This window comes from Oenanthe melanoleuca, chromosome 18 (genome assembly GCF_029582105.1).
Source record: "Oenanthe melanoleuca isolate GR-GAL-2019-014 chromosome 18, OMel1.0, whole genome shotgun sequence".
In the NCBI taxonomy this organism is placed as follows: Eukaryota; Metazoa; Chordata; class Aves; order Passeriformes; family Muscicapidae; genus Oenanthe; species Oenanthe melanoleuca.
In genome coordinates, this window is record NC_079351.1 from 2,264,003 (window position 1) to 2,281,868 (window position 17,866).

At 44.8% G+C, this 17,866-nt stretch overlaps 1 protein-coding gene across 2 annotated transcripts in view; it reads left to right on the forward strand.

Annotated features, from left to right (window-relative positions):
• Positions 1-6,880: 6,880 nt before the first annotated feature.
• Positions 6,881-17,866, forward strand: part of ABCA5 (ATP binding cassette subfamily A member 5) — a 37,418-nt gene continuing 26,432 nt past the window's right edge. The window contains exons 1-8 of one of the 2 annotated variants that reach the window (XM_056506108.1): positions 6,881-6,970; positions 9,724-9,846; positions 11,813-11,926; positions 12,787-12,991; positions 14,697-14,855; positions 15,065-15,162; positions 15,978-16,207; positions 17,225-17,366. In XM_056506108.1, the coding sequence (XP_056362083.1) occupies positions 11,822-11,926; positions 12,787-12,991; positions 14,697-14,855; positions 15,065-15,162; positions 15,978-16,207; positions 17,225-17,366 (939 nt within the window). In that variant the 5' untranslated portion in view covers positions 6,881-6,970; positions 9,724-9,846; positions 11,813-11,821. Of the gene's footprint in view, positions 7,017-9,723; positions 9,847-11,812; positions 11,927-12,786; positions 12,992-14,696; positions 14,856-15,064; positions 15,163-15,977; positions 16,208-17,224; positions 17,367-17,866 lie in introns of both variants that reach the window. The other variant, XM_056506109.1, reaches the window with a different exon arrangement.

A 17,866-nucleotide genomic window follows, 5' to 3' on the forward strand; every position in this document is an offset into this window, starting at 1 on the left:
TGGGACAGGCTCCAGCAGCTCCTATGCTGAACAATCCAGTGGCTATTTCAGTTTCTTTAGTGCTGGTTTATGTTTTTATTAGATTATTCTGCTCCCAGCCATCACCTCCCTTCATGGGAATGGGAGCTGTGGGGAAGGAAGGATAATTTGGGATGAGTGTAGCAAGGTTTGGTTTGCTCTGTCCTGTAAGAGACAACAATCATTTATAACACAATGATATTTTCAAGTATGATCCCATCCCCTGGACAGAATCTCATGAAATTTCTCATTATTTTTTAGCTCAGGTAGCAGTCAGTCCCCAGGGAAGAGCTGGACAAGAGAATGCAACCATTCCCTAATGCTCCTAAGGGACAGGAACAAGCTGGAAATTTAAAATAGCAGGAATAATGACCCTAAAGGCTCTGGCCATGACAAGGCAGGCTCTGCTACAGAAAATGAACAAACTGCAGGAAGTTCTCCAACAGCAGAGGGACCAGCTAGGAAAAGGGACCCTCCCAAGGGATATCTGGGGAAGGAGCTCCAAGAAAAACCAAAGCAAACAGAGGGTGCAGATGCTGGGGAGGAGAATGTGGCTGGGGGAGAGAGGAGGTGAGAAACAATGAGCTGTCCTGGTGGCAGCAGGCACCATCTGCCGCCTGACATCCTGCATTCCTTTGTTCCCCGGGAGCTGCAGCCTGCAGGAATTTAAAGCCAAACACAGCCCCTGGCAGCTCAGCCCCATCTTACCTTTTGTCTGAATTTCCTCGGTCTCCTCCTCCTCCTCTTCCAGCCCTGAGCTCCCAGCACGTTTTTTCACCCTAAGTAGATGAATCAAAACCCAGGAGGAGCTGGAATTCCCAGAAGTTAAACTAACTATGCTGCCACAGCACACACAGGTTGAGATGTTGGTAAAATCTCTCTTTAGCTGAAGAGGTGGGGAATTGTGGGGATAAGATGATCCAAGAAGTACATGCAGCTCATAAAAGATGCAGAGGCCAATAAATAAAAATGACTTTCAGCTTAGTAATAATAAGGTTTTAGAGCCATAAATCTGGCTGTACAGAATGTAAGATGTTTGTCCCCAACTCCTTCATTCCACCGTTTTTTTTCCAGCAAAATGAGCTGCAGGTTCCTTCAACAACTCAGTGAAGGCTCAGTCATCAACTGCTCCTTGCTCTGGATCCCCAGGGATGCAGAATGAGTTTTTGAGTGTGGATGCAATGCTGGGGTCCCAGCCAGCCTCAAAATTCTCAAGATGGAGTGTGCAAGGCAAGGAGAAACCTGGATATTTAGGGACAGAAGCAGAGGCCTCAGCAGCAGGGAGAGGAAAGAAGAGGAGGAACCCACTGCAGAAATGTTCTAAGACAGGTGGAACGAGGCTGAGCAGCTCCAGGGCTAAACAAGGACGGGTGACACCTCTGCCTGAAGGGATCTCTTATTGGGATGGCAGCAGGAAACATCTCTTCCTTTAGCTGGCATGGACATCTGGAGTGTGCTGCAGTGCAGAGCCAGGAGCTTTGTTAAAGCAGGAAATCATATTTAATAATCCAGCCAGGAAAACCACTGGGAAGGGAACACAGCTGGAGGTGGGCAAGGGCTGCAGGACCAGGGGATGGTGCCACACACGCCAGTGGCACTGACAAAAAACACTTATTTTCTGTCACAGCCCCATCAGGGATTGGCCACATTTTCCCCCCTTGAACTCTGATTTAAAATAAGCATTTGAGTTCTTTTTTCTGCAATCATGAAGGATTACTCATGGCCAGAGTGAATCTATGTTTGTACCCATCTGGCTGTAATTATGGCATTCTGTATGCACACAATGTATATTTTGTGCATTGAACTGCTGGCATGGCTCTTGTTGAGACTCTCTTGATGCTTCAGTTCAAAGCTGAAGTTTTTTTTTTCACAGAGTTTTTTAACTTCCCGTAAAAATCTATTCTGGGCTGGGACTCCCTGTGCCAAGTCTCAGGCCAAGACTGAAATCTCTTTTATGAAATTTTAGTCTGAGCCAGGCTGGATGTTGTTCCAGTAGGTGGGTGAGGGCACAGAGTAAAACCTGCATGTCCTAAAGAACTGGATTTTGCATCATCACTTATAGAGGTGCAAAATGCTGCAGTTCTCAGCTGGGTTTTAAGCCCTTTCCTTGAAATCCAGGGATAAATTGTACTTGTTAATCATGCCCTGGGTGTGACTATCAGGATATTTTTGGTGTCCAGGAGCTGATGGCTTTGACAGCCCTTTGCAGTTTGGTGCAGCTGCAGCCTTGGAGCAGTAAACACTGCAGGAATTTGGGTTTTGCACAGTTTATTTCAGCCTCTTTCCAGCTCCCAGAAAGAGGCAGGCCTCTAAATGAGGCGCTCTGAATTCCTGCTGAAGGCAATCTGGGCTGAAGAGGATGCAAATGCATCCTCCTTGTTCTTTTCCATAGGTTTATTGATGCAAACACATCACTTCCAGTAAATGTGGAGGAGATCTCAGCCAGTGCCTGAGCCAGCAGTGTGCACAAGAAAAACAGATCTAAACAGTCACCAGATATGGGCAGGAATAGAGCTTGAGTTGGTTAATAAGTCCAAAGGAAAATGTAAAATAATTTGGGTTTCTCTGCATTTGAATCCAAGTAATTTCTGTGGTGGGCCTCTGGCTCCCAAAGGGCTCTGCAAGAGCTTTGATAAAAAAGGAGCTGTGAAAGAGCAGCTGTTTACCTGCAGCTTCTGCATCACTGCACAGAATCATTCCAGCACTCCTGGGCTCCCTGAAAAAGGGCTCTGCAGACTGAGGAGAGCAATCCATGCTCTTCCCAGACAGAGAGGATGGAAGGGCCACATCCACCAACCTGAAATCCCAGGACAATGTTCCATTTTACCATTTCTGGTCATTTATTTGTTGTCTCCTCACTGAACTTGTTCTGCCCTCTGCGCATCACAGAACCTCCCATTTTACCTTCCAGAAGCAGAGCCTGCCCTGCTGGAGGCACCTCCCTCCTGCTCTGCTCCACATCCAGCACAGAACATTTTCCACAGCATGAGCAGGGATGCACCAAAGATTTTGGGAATGGTCCCTTGTGACTGTAATGCTTTTTTTTTTTTTTTTTTTTTTTTTTTTCTCTTTGCTTTCAAAAGGCTGAGTCACAGAAAGAAAGAAAGGAAAGAAAGGAAATTCAGCCAGTCATGTTTCCTTTCTGGATGAATTCATGCATTCCCTCTGCAGTGCACTGAACTGTGCTTCCCTAATATCCTGTTTGCTGAGTTCCTGAGGTGAGCACCTGGGCACAACTTTCAATTTCAATGAAATAACTGATCCTTTGAACAGAGAGGGGAAGAGATGGCCCAGCCTGCAGGGAGGATGTGCTGCTGTGACCCTGAGCTCCTGGTGTGATGCTCAGAGTCCATCAGCCCAAAGTGATGAGGACTGGAAAAATTTCCCTCTGCTCCAGCATGAACAGCCCCAACTCCCTCAGCATCCCTGCACCCAGAGCCTCTGGAAGTTGCCATCATTTGGTGCCTGGTAGATTTGTTTAGATCCCTGTTCCACTTAAAGAGATGAAATTCTCCTCTTTGTCTTTAAATCCTTTTCCTTGCAAGTGTAACCTGGACAGGTCTGTGGTGCAAACACAGCACCCAGCTCCACCTCAGCACAGTCTCCTTCTGCACTGGAACAAATTCCATCACCTTTGGCTCTTTGTATCCACAAACAGAGATGATGTCTGAGGCACCTGAGCACACAGGGCTCAGTAAAAGTTAATTAGGTGCTGCTTTGAAGATGAAGAGCAGGGCAGTGCTTTAGGTTTTGGCTCTCTGGAACTTCTCTCCCTGTGGTGCAGTTGGGTTTGACTCTCAGGTGCTTTTTCTCTTTGGTGTTTCCCCAGTGCCAGGGCTGTCTCACCCACCTGCCAGGAACATTTTAGGGGATGTTTTCCTCCCAAATGACACAGCCAGATGTTTTGGAGCAGCCCCTCCTGTGCCCCTCACATTTTGTTGCTATGAATTGGGGTGTTGTAGCTGTGAACCTCTTCAGGAGGAGTTGTTGGGCTAAAATACCCTGAATTCCAAGAAGTTACAAACTTTGCAAATAGAGCAGCAAATCACAGATTCTTAGAGTGCTTTGGGTTGGATACTGCCTTTTTTCAACCTGGAAATGAAACTAGAGATAATTTAGTAAGGAGGTAATATAAGAGCAGATCTTTAACTAACACCTTCAGGAGCAGTTATGGAAAGATGTCCACAAAAGCCCACCCTCAAGGGATGATAACACATTTATAGATTTTAGGAAATTAGCAGGACTGATTAAAAAGCATCAATTAGCAGGACAAGTGATGATTCAATTCCCCTTCTCTGGAGTCCCCCCCAGCACTGGCTGTGCTTTACCCATGAGAATGGATCTCCAGGAGTTATTTTCAACCTTGGTTCCCAGGAAGAACTGAGATAGCTTTGGGACCTTGTACCCCCTTGGAGCTCTGGAATTTGTTTTGTCTTTCTGCCTAGGGAAAGGCCATGGAAAAGTACTGGTAGAACGAGCCACTAATACAAAATTTGTAAATAAGTGACAGTTACAAATGTGTGTGTGAAGAATAAGAGAACATAGAAAAGGAAAAAAGGCAAAACCCAAAGCAGCATCAGGAGGGACCTCAGAGACCAGCTGGTTCCAAGTTCCACTAGGCCAGGAAGAAGTGGAAAATGAATATGAGCAGTTATAGCTTTTGAAGTATAAACAGAGACCACAACAAAGTGACCAGAAGAATTCAGCCCCAGACAGGCTTTTATTGTGTTTAATGCTTGGTGGATGAAGATAAAAAGTTTTGGGGGGTTTTTTAATTGGAGTTGTAGTTACGTCATTGTATTTACTCAGTATTCTTCAGGCAATTATTTAATTAGAGTCCTTTGAGCTAATACTACTTGGTTAAGGTGGAAACTAAGGAAGAGAAAAGAAAGTTTTCATGAGATTTGTGCTGCTGTGGGGCTTGTGCCTAATGAGGGTCCTGGGACCAGGCTGGGGCTTCAATCCTGGAATTCCCAATCACTTCTGTGGGTGAAGGATGCAAAGGCTTCTGCATGGCTGAGATCTCATGCAAACAGAGCTTTTCACTGAATACTGTGCTGTGAGATCCTTTCCTTCTTTCCAGATGAGGACACAGTGTCCTGATCCCCATTTTCCAAGAAAGAAGCGTGGAGCCTGTGCTGTGGTTACAGAGCTGGGTCACTGCTGTGCGTGATGCTCCTGCACAAACCAACCCAGACTAGGAATTCCCAGCCCCTGCAGGGATCTGAGCAGTGAATCCAGGAGCTGCTGGTGTTTTCCTGAGCATGGATGCAGCGTCCCTGCAGCAGGATTCAGGATTCCTGCTCAGCTCAGCCTCTCCCAGCAGCTCACAGGAGGCACTCAGGAAATCAGAGCACGTCGGGCTGTGCTCAGATCACACTCAGCTGAGGGAACAGGGTGATGAACAAACATCCCAGGGGGATTGATCACATCCCAAAGGCAGCAAAAGCTGCTCAGGGACTCAGGCCCATCCAGAGGGTGACAGGGATCCCAGAGAGGGAATAACTCCGTGGGAAGCATCACAGGAACCAGCACCCTGTAACAGCAGGATTTTAGTGTTGGTATTCAGAGCAGCATTTTCAATGCCTTAATTATATTTTGGGTAATGCAATAAAATCCTGGTGACCTTGTGGATGCAGGCAGGAGCTGGGAGCAGTGGATGGAGTGAAACCTTAAATCCCGAAGCCCCCAGCACATATTTCCAGCTCCTTTCCTCTGCTCCCCACCAAGGCTGTGCTGGGATGTGGAAAGGGGATGTCCCAGGAGAATGGGAGCTGCAGAAAGGATGGGGTGTCCCTGGAAGGGGGGATCTTCCAGAAGGTGTGGTCCCCAAGAGGAGAGAATCCTTGGAAAGGGGGGGTCACTTGAATTGGGGCACCTGGAGGATGGGGTTCCTGGGAGGGGGGATCATGGATCACCCAGAGAATGGGGTCCTGGGAAAGGGGTGCTCAGGAGTGAGAGGAATGTGGATTTGTCTTTACAAATGAGCTGTGGGTCTGCTGGTAGATAAAACCAGCACTGAGAGATAAAAGAAACAATGGGATGGATTCCACTGATGGATGAATGGGAAAAGATATTTGCCTTTACTAACAAACTGTGGGTTTGCTGATAAATGAAATTGGATATTGGAAGATGAAAGAAGCAATGGGGAAAAACAATGAATTCTATAAGAATTAAAAATGAAAAGGGAGGTTTGTGCATTAGAGGGGAATCTCAGGTATCAGGTGTTTGGGCAGTCTGTGCCTCTCAGGTACCTCAGCCCAAGGGGCAAGTGAGAGGGAAATTGGGATAAAAAGGAAGCTGAGTCCTTCAAAAATTGGAGAGACCCCAGGGGAATGCCCCATGGCCTCTCCCTTTATTCGAATAAAGTTACAGGACTCCTCTGTCTCCTTTTTGGGCATAAACTTCTGGTGTTTGTGGATTAATTTTCCTGACAGGAGGATTTGGGTCACTTGGAGGATGGGGTTCCTTGGGAAGAGGAAGAGGAGGAGGAGGAGGAGGTATTCGGACAAGGGGGCTCAGCAGGAGAATGGGATCCCCGTGAGGAGCGAGTCCTGGGGAAGGGGGGTCACCCGGAGGATGGAGCCCTCGGGAGGGGTCCCCGGGAAGGAAAGGGGATCCTGTTTCGGCGGTGTCCCCGGGAGGGAAGGAAGGTCACCAGCAGGGACGAGTCCGGCACTGCGGAGCGGGCGGGGCAGGCGGGCGGTACCGGGAGGTACCGGCAAGGTTCGGGGGGTACCGGGGGGGTTCGGGGCTCCTCCGATCGCGGAGGGGCGGTCCCGGGGCCGGGGGGCGGCGGCAGGAGCCGGGTCCGGCCCCTCTCGGCTCGGGGGGGACGGGAAGGGGAAGGAGCGGGGAGGAAGAGGAGGAGTTGGGCTGCACCTGGTGCGCGTCACTACTCGCGAGTGCCGATGGCTGGGGCAGCCGAGCCGGCGGGGCTGGGCGCAGAGCGGTGAGAAAAGCGCCTTTCCAGCGATTTAGAGTCGGGAAAACGAGAGGTGTGGATAGCAACGATGTCCTTCCTCTGAGACACGCGGGGGAGCCGGGGCTGGGGCGCGGTGGGGATGCGGGAGGGTGCTGGGGATACTCGGGGATGCTGAAGATGCTCGGGGATGCTCAGGGATGCTCAGAGGTTGCTCGGGGATGCTGGAGAGGCTCAGGGATGCAGGAGGATGCTCAGAGGATGCTGGAGGTGCTCAAGGATGCAGGGGTATGCTCAGGGATGCTGGAGATCCTCGGGGATGCTGGAGATGCTCAGAGGATGCTCAGGGATGCTGGAGATCCTCGGGGATGCTGGAGATGCTCAGAGGATGCTCAAGGGATGCTGGAGATGCTCAGAGGATGTTGGAGATGCTCAGAGGATGCTCAGGGGATGTTGGAGATGCTCAGGGATGCAGTAGGATGCTCGGGGATGCTTAGGGATGCAGGAGAATGCTCAGGGATGCAGGAGGATTCTCGGGGATGCAGGAGGATGCTCAGGGATGCAGGAGGATGCTCGGGGATGCTCAGGGATGCAGGAGGATGCTCAGGGATGCAGGAGGATTCTCGGGGATGCAGGAGGATGCTCAGGGATGCAGAAGGATGCTCGGGGATGCAGGAGGATGCTCAGGGATGCAGAAGGATGCTCGGGGATGCTCAGAAGATGCTCAGGGATGCTGAGGATGCTGAGGATGCTGCGGGAGCCGTGCAGGGACAGCCCTGCCCGGCTCTGCTCCGTGTCATTCCTTGTCCCCGCAGGGAAACAGGGACGAGTTTGGAGGGAACGGATTTGCAGCCCCGGGCAGGGCAGGGGTTCCCCTTGGGGCTGATAAGGAAGAAAATTCAGAGAAGGGAGAAAATTCAGCCGTTTTTAAAAATTACAACGTAAAGCATTTCTGTTGTGTTGTTATACCCTGAATTTAAACAATTGAAGCGCTGTGAAGAGCACAGCAGAGTTTTGCTGAAGTGCCACCTCGGCTGTTGCCTTGTAGCAGCAAGATCAATAATGTTATTTTCTTGCCTTTCCACGGGGTTGTTCACTGATGAGCTGTTTTTGCCTCGAGGCACAGCTCATTTAGCTGTGGCTGACGCCCCTCTTGTTTGGATTTCGTTTGGGGTTTTTTGGTTTGTTTTTTTTTTTTGCTTGAAAGACATGGCAAACGTGATGTGCAGCACTAAATCACCATGTGACCTTTACAGGGGAAGGGAGGGGTGGCTTCCCAAGGATCATCTGAGCATTATTGAAGAATCACTGGTGTCTCTGATGTGAATTAAAGCCCAAGCCCAGCCATTCCCTTGGGATGGCTTTGACTGAGATGCCCACAGGGGTTTGTGTGTCCCCCACACCCCAGATCAGCACAAATCACAAGCCAGTGCCTAAACTGAGGAGGATTCTCACAGGTTGAGAGTATCTTCATTTTGTCTGCTAGTAATCAATTAAAATGCCGTGGCAGCTTTTTCTGCTCAGCCTCTGTGTTTATCTCCTTCATCTGGAGTTTCAAAAGGGATTTTGGTTGTTTTTTTTGTCCCCCAAATACAGTTTTTCACCGTTCAAGTGATGCTTCTTCAGTGTCCTTCATCCTTCTGTAGCTTCCATGGAGGTGGCAGGTGTAATATGAAAAATTAATTAACATTCTTCACATGACCCTTCCTCCAACCTGGGTGATGTAAATGAAAGCATGGCAGAGTTCCAGTGGGGATGTGGGAGGATTTTGGGTTTTAGAAGTGGATAGAAAATAATTAGAGATCCAGTAACTGGCACTGGTGATTGAACCTTGTTAAATCATCTTTGCCACTTTTGGGGATTTAATTAAAATATTGTGGCTGAGGGAAGGGATTGCTGGGTTAGACCCTTGTGTGGTGTTGAAGGAGCTCAGTGGAGTTTCTGCTCCTGGGAGTGCTGTTGGAATGTGCAAACAGTGGCACTTCCAGGGCATGCTGTGAGCATGGGGGGCAAGCACAGTGATTTTCATGACCTGTAATCAAGAACTGCCACTTTTGATTATTTTTCAAACACTCTGCTGTCACTGGGAAACGTTTCTTGCCTGAAAATATCCAGAGGAGTTGTACTCATTTTTCCTGCAGGGCTTGGTTACTATCATAGCTTGGTGTTGAATCATTTTGTGGTTGGATTTTTTTTTTCTTTAAGCAAAATATTTTTTTATTTTTAATTTCTTTCTCATTTTTGGAGAAGTGTCAGTGTGAGGGCAGCACTCCAGGCTGGAGGTGGGATCCCTTCCCAGAGCTGCTCTTGCAGTGATGTGCAGCTGTATCCCACATCCCTCGTGCTTGCAGGGGTCACTGCTCCTGGAGGACCCCAGAGCCAGCCTGGGAGCAGGGATTTGGTTCCTTTATCCCCTTTTCCCTCCTCTCATCCCTCCCATGCTCAGACAGGCTCTCTGTATAAAGTATTTGTGTATTTATAGTGGTGCTGACATCTGAGGAACTTCCTGTGTCCCACTACTGAGGTGATGTCTGTGCTCCAAAAAAAGATTTCCCCATTGGAATCCAGCCAGGGAAGGAAGTTTGAGCCATGTGGTGTCTGACAGATAACTGGGAACCCAGAGCTCCAGGAACACCAGCCTGCCTCTGGAATGGGGATAGATCCCTCCATTCTCCACTGGGTTTTGGCTGGAGGAGTAACTCAGTTTTTCACTGGGCTGTTGTGGTGGCTTTGTGGCACTGTCCCCTCTGAGCAGCTCGTGGGTCTTTGTTTCACCTGCCCAGGTGAAATGTTCCAGCATTCCCAGCTGAGGAAGCAGAGGGAGATGGAGACTGCCCCCTGATTCCCAACCTCAGGCAGCACCAGGAGTGGCAAAACCCAGGAGAGAAGAACCCTCCCAACCCCAGGTATGTGCAGGCATTGCCCAAAAGAACATTTCCCATTTAAATTCATTTATTCTCTGTGAGGTTAAGACCTCTGGTGCTCTAGGCACAAACTTCATCAGGTAATCTCTAAATAAGCAAAGCAGCTAATAGTTAAAAAGGTTATTTATTGCAAAGCACATCTTATTGCAAGGCACATCAATCTCAAAAACCAAGCAGACAAGCAATGGCAATAAGTGAATGGCTAAAGCCACATGGCTAAAAGCACCAACTCTCCCCAATACAAACTCTTATATAGGATTTTTCCAACAAGCTGAGACACAATCTCAGACCATCACTCCTTAACCTGTTAGAATTCCAGTTTCTTAGCACACCAGGTTACCTGTAGAACTACACATACACTCTATCTTGTTCTATCTAAGAAATGTCAGCAATATTCTTACTATAGCTCTATTATGTCTAAGTCCTGTCTTCAGCTGTGGGCCTGGAGCCTCTACTGAAGATATCAGTGTGTTTTCAACCTTCACTAGAACTTGCTCTGCTACTCTGGCATTTGAAATCTTTCACTTACTAAAAGCATTAGAACTCACCCTAAAATTACTGACTTACTTCTGCTTAAATGTCTGCTTTATGTGTGAGTGGCTTAATATACTTCAACCCATCCAAAGGCTTTAATTCAATCCCTGCACTCTGATTTCTCTCTGAAGGATTCAGAGAAACCCCTGACTCAGTGACTCCAGCAATTCTCCCTCTCCCAAAGGCCACGTGCAGCACTCCTGGAATGATGGAGAGGCTCAGCTGGGCTGGAGCAGAGTTGTGTGCTGCTGGCTGTGCTCCAGCAGGGAAGGGGGTTACTCATGCCCAATTGCACTGCTGGCCCCAGGGCTGCTGGCACTGCTCTCCCTGCTCTGGCTGCCTGCCCTCTGCTCCTCCATCCCTCAGCAGCAGTTGGGATCAGTATCTACAGGGAGAAAAATGGAAATAAACCCATGTCCTCATTTAAGGACAGGTGTCTGCCAAGAAAGGCAGGAGCTTCTCTTTGAAATGGAGAATGTAAACCCCCTCCCTCTGAATTATTATAAATTTGAAATTAATGGGCTCTCAGGCAAAGATTGGGGAATTAAGAATAACAGTTCTTTACTGGGAAAATTAAAATAGCAATGCAGTATTACACAGAACAATCCCAGCCCTGCCAGAGTCAGAATCCAAGCTGACACCCGTCAGTCAGTCAGGGTGTTGGCACAGTCCCATTCAATGGTGGCTGCATCCTCCTGCAGGGGCAGATGTGGTTCAGCTGGAGCAGTGCTCCTGGAGAAGGTGCAGTTTCCTCTGAAGCTCCAGGGATGATGTGCAAAGGTCTGGTTTTCCTCTGGAATCCAGTGGAAAGAAGGTGCCTTGGTGTCCAAAATCTCAGTTTTTATCTGGGTAGGAAAGGCTTGGCTCCTCCCCTGGCTGGAGCATCTCCCATGGGATGATGGAATTTTATCAGTCATGCCCTGGGACTCAGTGGCCATGAACAGGAGATATCTCCTGGAGGGAGGATGGGCTGTGGGAAGATAAAGATGATTGCCCAGCTGGTTTTTAACAATGGCCCATTAACAGGAGATATCCCCAGAGAGATCAGGGTCACTGCCCCACCCGGCTGCAGCAGGTGGGGACAGAATTCACATTTCTGGCCACATCAACCCAGCACAGCCCAGCTTAGCTCAGGGCTGCTGAGCTGGCCTAGAGCTGCTCCTGCCCTGGGGTGGCTCTGAGGCATCTTCAGCCCAAATTCCTGTTGGATTCCCAATTTCTCTCATTGCCAGTTGATCTGTGTGACAGGCACATAGCTTGTATCAGAAGGCATTAAAACATGAAAAACTGAAAATGGAACCTTTCTGTGAAAATATAAAAATAAAAGGTGCTGAATGCTGCAGCTGCCTGGCCTTGGCTTTGGAAATTCTTTTGTCATTTAATAAAAATTTATTTTTTTTTCTTCTTAAACTAGTGCTGAAAGATGGCACCAGCTGCTCCAAGAGAAGCAGGAGTGTGGAGGCAAACCCGAGCTCTGTTGTTCAAGAATTGTCTCATTAAGTGCAGGACTAAGAAAAGCAGTGTCCAGGTAAGGGGTTATCCTGCTTCCAGCACATCCTGTTTCCCAAAATCTCTTAAGGGACAGGAATTATATTTATATTTATATTTATATTTATATTTATATTTATATTTATATTTATATTTATATTTATATTTATATTTATATTTATATTTATTACTATTACTATTACTATTACTATTACTATTACTATTACTATTACTATTACTATTATTACTATTATTACTATTATTATTGACATAAATTATTACTATATTTATTATTATTATCATAATCATGTAACAATATATTCATTAATATAATTAATAAAACAACCATTATAAAACAATATTTTATTTTATTTTAAAACAAAACTCCATTTTATTTTAAGGTTTGCAGAGCTTTACTGTCTGCTCAGAATTTTGGGGTGAAATAGGTTTTTTCAGAAGGTGTTTTGTGATCCTTTGTTTAAAAAAATATTCTAATGTTTATCCAGATAATAGACCTGATTATTAAACTATATTATTGTTTTATAATAAAACTGTAATTATATCATTATATATTAAATCAGTAATTATATATGTAATACATTTAAAGGATATATTAATGAATATATAGTCAATTATATTAGGTAGTATAATTATCTAATAATACTCTTAGGTATTAGGTGTATAATAATAATTCATTTTTTTTTGGTGCAAGAGGTGCTTTTCCTGCTGTTTTTCTTGTTCTGGCTGATCCTGATGACGTTTTTTTTTCAATATTCCATATTTTCTTGGTGCTTTTCCCACTCATTTCCCTGCCCTGGCTGATCCTGATGAGCACCCAATGAATTTTTTTAACCCTTTAAAACACCACAATTTAAAAATATCCCATTTTTTTGTGTGCAGGAAGTGCTTTTCCCACTGTTTTTCCTGTTCTGGCTGATCCTGATGAGCATGATGCACCCTCACAGGAAATTTGATGAGGTGGCCAACACAGACCTGGGCCCCCTGGACACCTCAGTGCTGGTGAATTTTGTCATTGGCTACACCCCCCCCACGGCCTTGGCTCGGGAAATCATGAAGAAAGTGGCTTTTGATAACTTTGAGGATGGTATTCAAACTTAAATAATTTTTTTATCCCTCTCCTATCTCTGTTTGAATGGTGCTGTAATAAAAAAAATCTGATTATTTTCCAAGGGAATAAATATTTTTTTCATTTATTTTGGGTTTTTTTTCTTTTCTGTTTTTTTATTGAGTTTTTTTTTAGGATTTTTTTCTGGTTTTAGGGGATTTTTATTGCTTCTGAGTGGCTTTTTAATTGGTTTTAAGAGTATTTTTACTGGTTTGGAGAGGTTTTTTTTAGGTTTTAGGGGTTTTTTTGCTGTTTTAGGAGGGGTGTTGATTTTGAGGTTTATTTATTGGTTTGGGGTTTTTTTTTTTGCTGGTTTGGGTTTTTTTTTTTTTTTTTTGCTGGTTTTAGGCCACCCCCACCCATGGCTCAGGAAATCATGAAGAAAGTGGCTTTTGATAACTTTGAGGATGCTATTCAAACTTAAATCATTTTTTTATCCCTTTCCTATCTCTGTTTGAATGGTGCTGTAATAGGAAAAATCTGATTGTTTTCCAGGGGAGGAAATATTTTTTCATTAGTTTTGGATTTTATTTTATTTTATTTTTTTTGTTTAGTTTTTTTTAGGATTTTTTTTCTGTTTTTGGGGATTTTTATTGCTTCTGAGTGGCTTTTTAATTGGTTTTAAGAGTATTTTTACTAATTTTGAGAGGTTTTTTTACATTTTAGGGGGTTTTTTGCTGTTTTTGAAGGGATGTTGATTTTGAGGTTTATTTGTTGGTTTGGGGTTTTTTTTGCTGGTTTGGGTTTTTTTTTTTTTTTTTTTTGCTGGTTTTAGGCCACCCCCACCCATGGCTCAGGAAATCCAGAGGAAAAATTGACTTTAGATAAATTTGAGGATGATATTCACACCTTAAATCTTTTTTTTTTCCCTCCTATCTCATGTTGGAGCTTGTGTTTGAATAGGAAAAATCTGTTTATTTTCCAGAGCAGGGAGTATAAAGGTGTTGGGTTTTTAGGTTGATTTGTGGGATTTTTGCTGCTTCTAGGAGGGTTTTTTGTTTTTTTGGGGTAGTTTTCTGTTGGTTTTAGGGGGGGTTTTTTTGCTGGTTTTGGGGTTTTTTGTTGGTTTGGGTTTTTTTTCTATTGATTTTAGAAGTTCTTTGCTGGTTTTGGGGTTTTTTGGTTGATTTGTGGGGTTCTTACTGGTTTTAGGAGATTTTTTGTTGTTTTGGGGTGTTTTTTCTATTGGTTTTAGGGATTTTTTTACTGGTTTTGGTTTTTTTGGTTGGTTTTAGATATTTTTGTTCATTTGGGTTTTTTGGTTCGTTTTAAGGCGCTTTTTTGCTGCTTTTGAGGCTTTTTTGGTTGATTTGTGGGTTTTTGCTGATTTTAGGATTTTTTTTATTCTTTTGGGATGTTTTTCTATTGATTTTAGGGATTTCTTGCTGGTTTTGGGTTTTTTTGTCACTTTTAGGGATATTTTTGTTCATTTGGTGGGTTTTTTTGTTGGTTTTGCATATTTTTGTTCATTTGGGTTTTTTGTTGCTTTTAAGGGGCATTTTTGCTGCTTTTGAGGCTTTTTTGGTTGATTTGGGGTTTTTTGCTGCTTTTGGATGTTTGTTTTTTTTTGTTTTTTTTTTTTTTTTTGGTTTGGTGCTTTCTTGCTGATTTTGGGGCAGGGAGGTTGTTGATTGTCACCACAAAATGAATAAAAAATGAATAATTTTTAAATTAACACTGCCAGGGCTTATCACAGAGGAATATTTGAGTGAGGAGGAGCTGGAAGAAGCAAGTTTTCTCAAACCCTCCAACTTTGTGGGGGTGGTGTTCAAGGATTCCATGTCCTACCAGCTGAGGTTCCACGACTCCATTGCCATGTCCTCCATCTATACAGAATCCAGAGGTAAATCTGCAAGAGGAACAAGCTGGAAAATCATCCCATGTTTTTCTTTTTTGTTGTTTTGGGGTTTTTATTTATTTTTTTTTTTGGCTTGCTGTGGGGTGTATTGGTTTGTGTGGGTTGCTGGAACTCGTTTTTTTTTGGGATTTTAATTTGGGATGGGCTGGCTTGGAAGGGATGCTGAAGATGAGAATTCCCAATTTTCCCTGCAGCCACCTGCTCCAGCCTGAGGAAGAGCTGTGAGTCTGTGACCTACTGGAGCTCAGGGTTCACAGCACTGCAGGCCTGCATTGATGCTGCCATCATCCAGGTCAGAAACCCCACCCAACCCCAAACATCCCATCAAATCCCACAAAATCCCACAAAATCCCATCAAATCCCACCCTCACCCCAAGGAGGGGTAGATTAAGGGGCTCCCCAGGTTGTTTAATCTGTTTGTTAGTTCTGAGAGATGCTGTGTCAGATCCCAGCTGGGATCTGATAAGAAGGCAGAAGTTTTGGGGTGGGTTTGCCCATGTTTTGTCCAGGTACCACTGGAAAAATCCCATCAAATCCCACAGAATCCCATAAAATCCCACCCTCACCCCAAGGAAGGGCACATCCAGGGGCTGTTCAGGTTCTTTAATTTGTTTGTTAGTTCTGGAAGATGCTGTGTCAGATCCCAGCTGGGATCCAGGCAGAGTGTTTTGTCCAGGACTGTTTTTTCCAGGATTTCCCCAATCCTGTTGGGTTGGATTGTGAGGATTTTTGTCTCCATTTCCATCCCCAGTGATGCTGAACATCCAGCACAGCCCTCCTGAGAGCACAAAGCTCACCCCAAAATGCCAAACAGGGGCTGTGGAATTTTCCTTGTTTTGCTGTCAGAGTTGCTCAGCACTTTTCCCCAGTTTCCCTCCCCTCACCCTGCTCGTGGTGACAGCAAATTCCATCTTTTTAAGTGACAGAATTTCAGAAATTCCACATTTCCTAATTTTATCCCCAGGCTTTCAGGTGTTTTCCAGTGTCCCTGCTTTTGGGATTTGGGGTCAGGAAGGTTTTGGGTTCTCCAGCATGGGGGGAGTGGTTGGGATGGGGCTGAAAAATCAGAAAAAAAATCAAAATAACTTTTCTTCCTTTTCTTTCCAGCTGAAAACAAACCATTCTGTTTGGGAACAGCTGGATCTGACCAGAGCCATGGTGATGGGAGAGGCTGCAGTGGTGGAAATTGATAATTTCCCTCGTGCAATCATTTTAATTTACCTGGTGATTGCATTCTCTCCCTTTGGGTATTATTTGGCAATTCACATCGTGGCAGAAAAGGAGAGGAAGCTGAAGGAGTTCTTGAAAATTTTGGGACTCCATGACACTGCCTTCTGGTATGTGTTTGGTATAACCTGCTCCTTATAAAAGAAAAAAAAAAAAAAAAGTGAAGAAATATTAAAAAAATATTTCTTGTCAACCTCTTATATCCCACCCTCCAATTTTAATTTTTTTTCATTCTTAGATTGAAAACAACCAAAATCTCTGTACAATCAGAGGGACCAGTGCCATGAAAATATGAATATTTTAATAAGTAACCCTGCTGCATTTATTCCTGTAAAGCTACACCAGACTTAGAGGGATTAAAGCTCATAATGTGTGAGGTTTTTATGGAGGTTTTTAAGCATTTCTGGCTCACTACCTCCTTTCCTGGAAGCTCAACAGGTAACCTGCAGCCTGGCACATAATTAAATTAATCCAACTCTAATTTTAACGTGCCAGAGCAGTCTCAGCAACAGGTTTTCAATTGTTCCCTCACCCTGGTGAAAATTGGCCTGGGCAACAGAATATTTTATTTTTCTCCCAAATGATGTTTTAATTTGAAGTCATTGATAGCTGAGGAGATAAAACCAGGTTTTGCTTTGCCCTTTCTGGCAGGGTTTTCACATCTGCACTGAAACAGCCACCTGGGGTGCTTGGAATTATTTTTTTTTCAGTTGTTTCAGAGGAAATGTGTTATTTTTTTGCTGCCTGGACCCAAACCACCCCTGTTTGCTGAGGTCAGACTTGCTCCCAGACTCACAACTCTGCTTTCCAACAGAGGAGGATTTTATTACCCTGCCCAGCACCCTGTATTAAATTTTAAACAGAATTTCCTGAATTATTGAAACCTATGACTCTGTTACCCTCTTTTGCCTATACCAGGGAATTAATTATGCAGAAAGCTAAAACTCACCTGATTGTGCATCTTCAGCTCTCCTGGCTCTGGGATCAATCCCAGGGATGTTCCCAATAATAAAAGATTATTCAGGTTTTGTTGCATGCTTGCCCATTAAAGAGTGCTGGGTTTTGCTGTTTGTGTGGCTGGGGATTAATTCATTTTTCTGTTTTTTCCCCCATTTTTTCCTCCCTAGGCTGTCCTGGGTGCTGCTCTACGTGAGCCTGATTTTTGTCATGTCCATCCTCATGGCAGTGATTGCCACAGCCTCGTCCCTCTTCCCCCAGAGCAGTGCCTTTGTCATATTCCTCCTTTTCTTCCTCTATGGAGTCTCCTCAGTGAGTATTCCTGATCCTGATCCAGCCATCCCATCCCTGGGGGTTTGATGCTTTTATTCCCTTCCCATCTGATTTTGTTCTCTCTGCCAGAATATTTGGGGCAAATAGGGTTGAGCAGTGCTGGGAATCTGAGCTGCCCCATCCCTTCCTTGGGTTTTCTCCTGTTTTTAGGATGTTGTACAGGTGTCACCTGTCACCACAAAAAATGTTTTCCCTCCTGAAATATCTGAGTTTATATCAGGGTTTGAGTTCTAAACCCTCCACAGAACCATTCTGCAGTCCAGGTCCTCTTCAAAGCATTTCCTCTTACCACAGAGTGTGATGCTCAAACCATAATAAACTGTCAGAGAATTATAAAAAGCTACATTATAAATATATTTATGTACCCAGTTGCTTATCTGAGTTCATAAGAGGAAAGTTGGACTCGATCTTGAAAATCTTTTCCAGCTGAAAATGATTCCATGATTCTGTGTGTAGTGCTATAGTGACTATACCAGGAA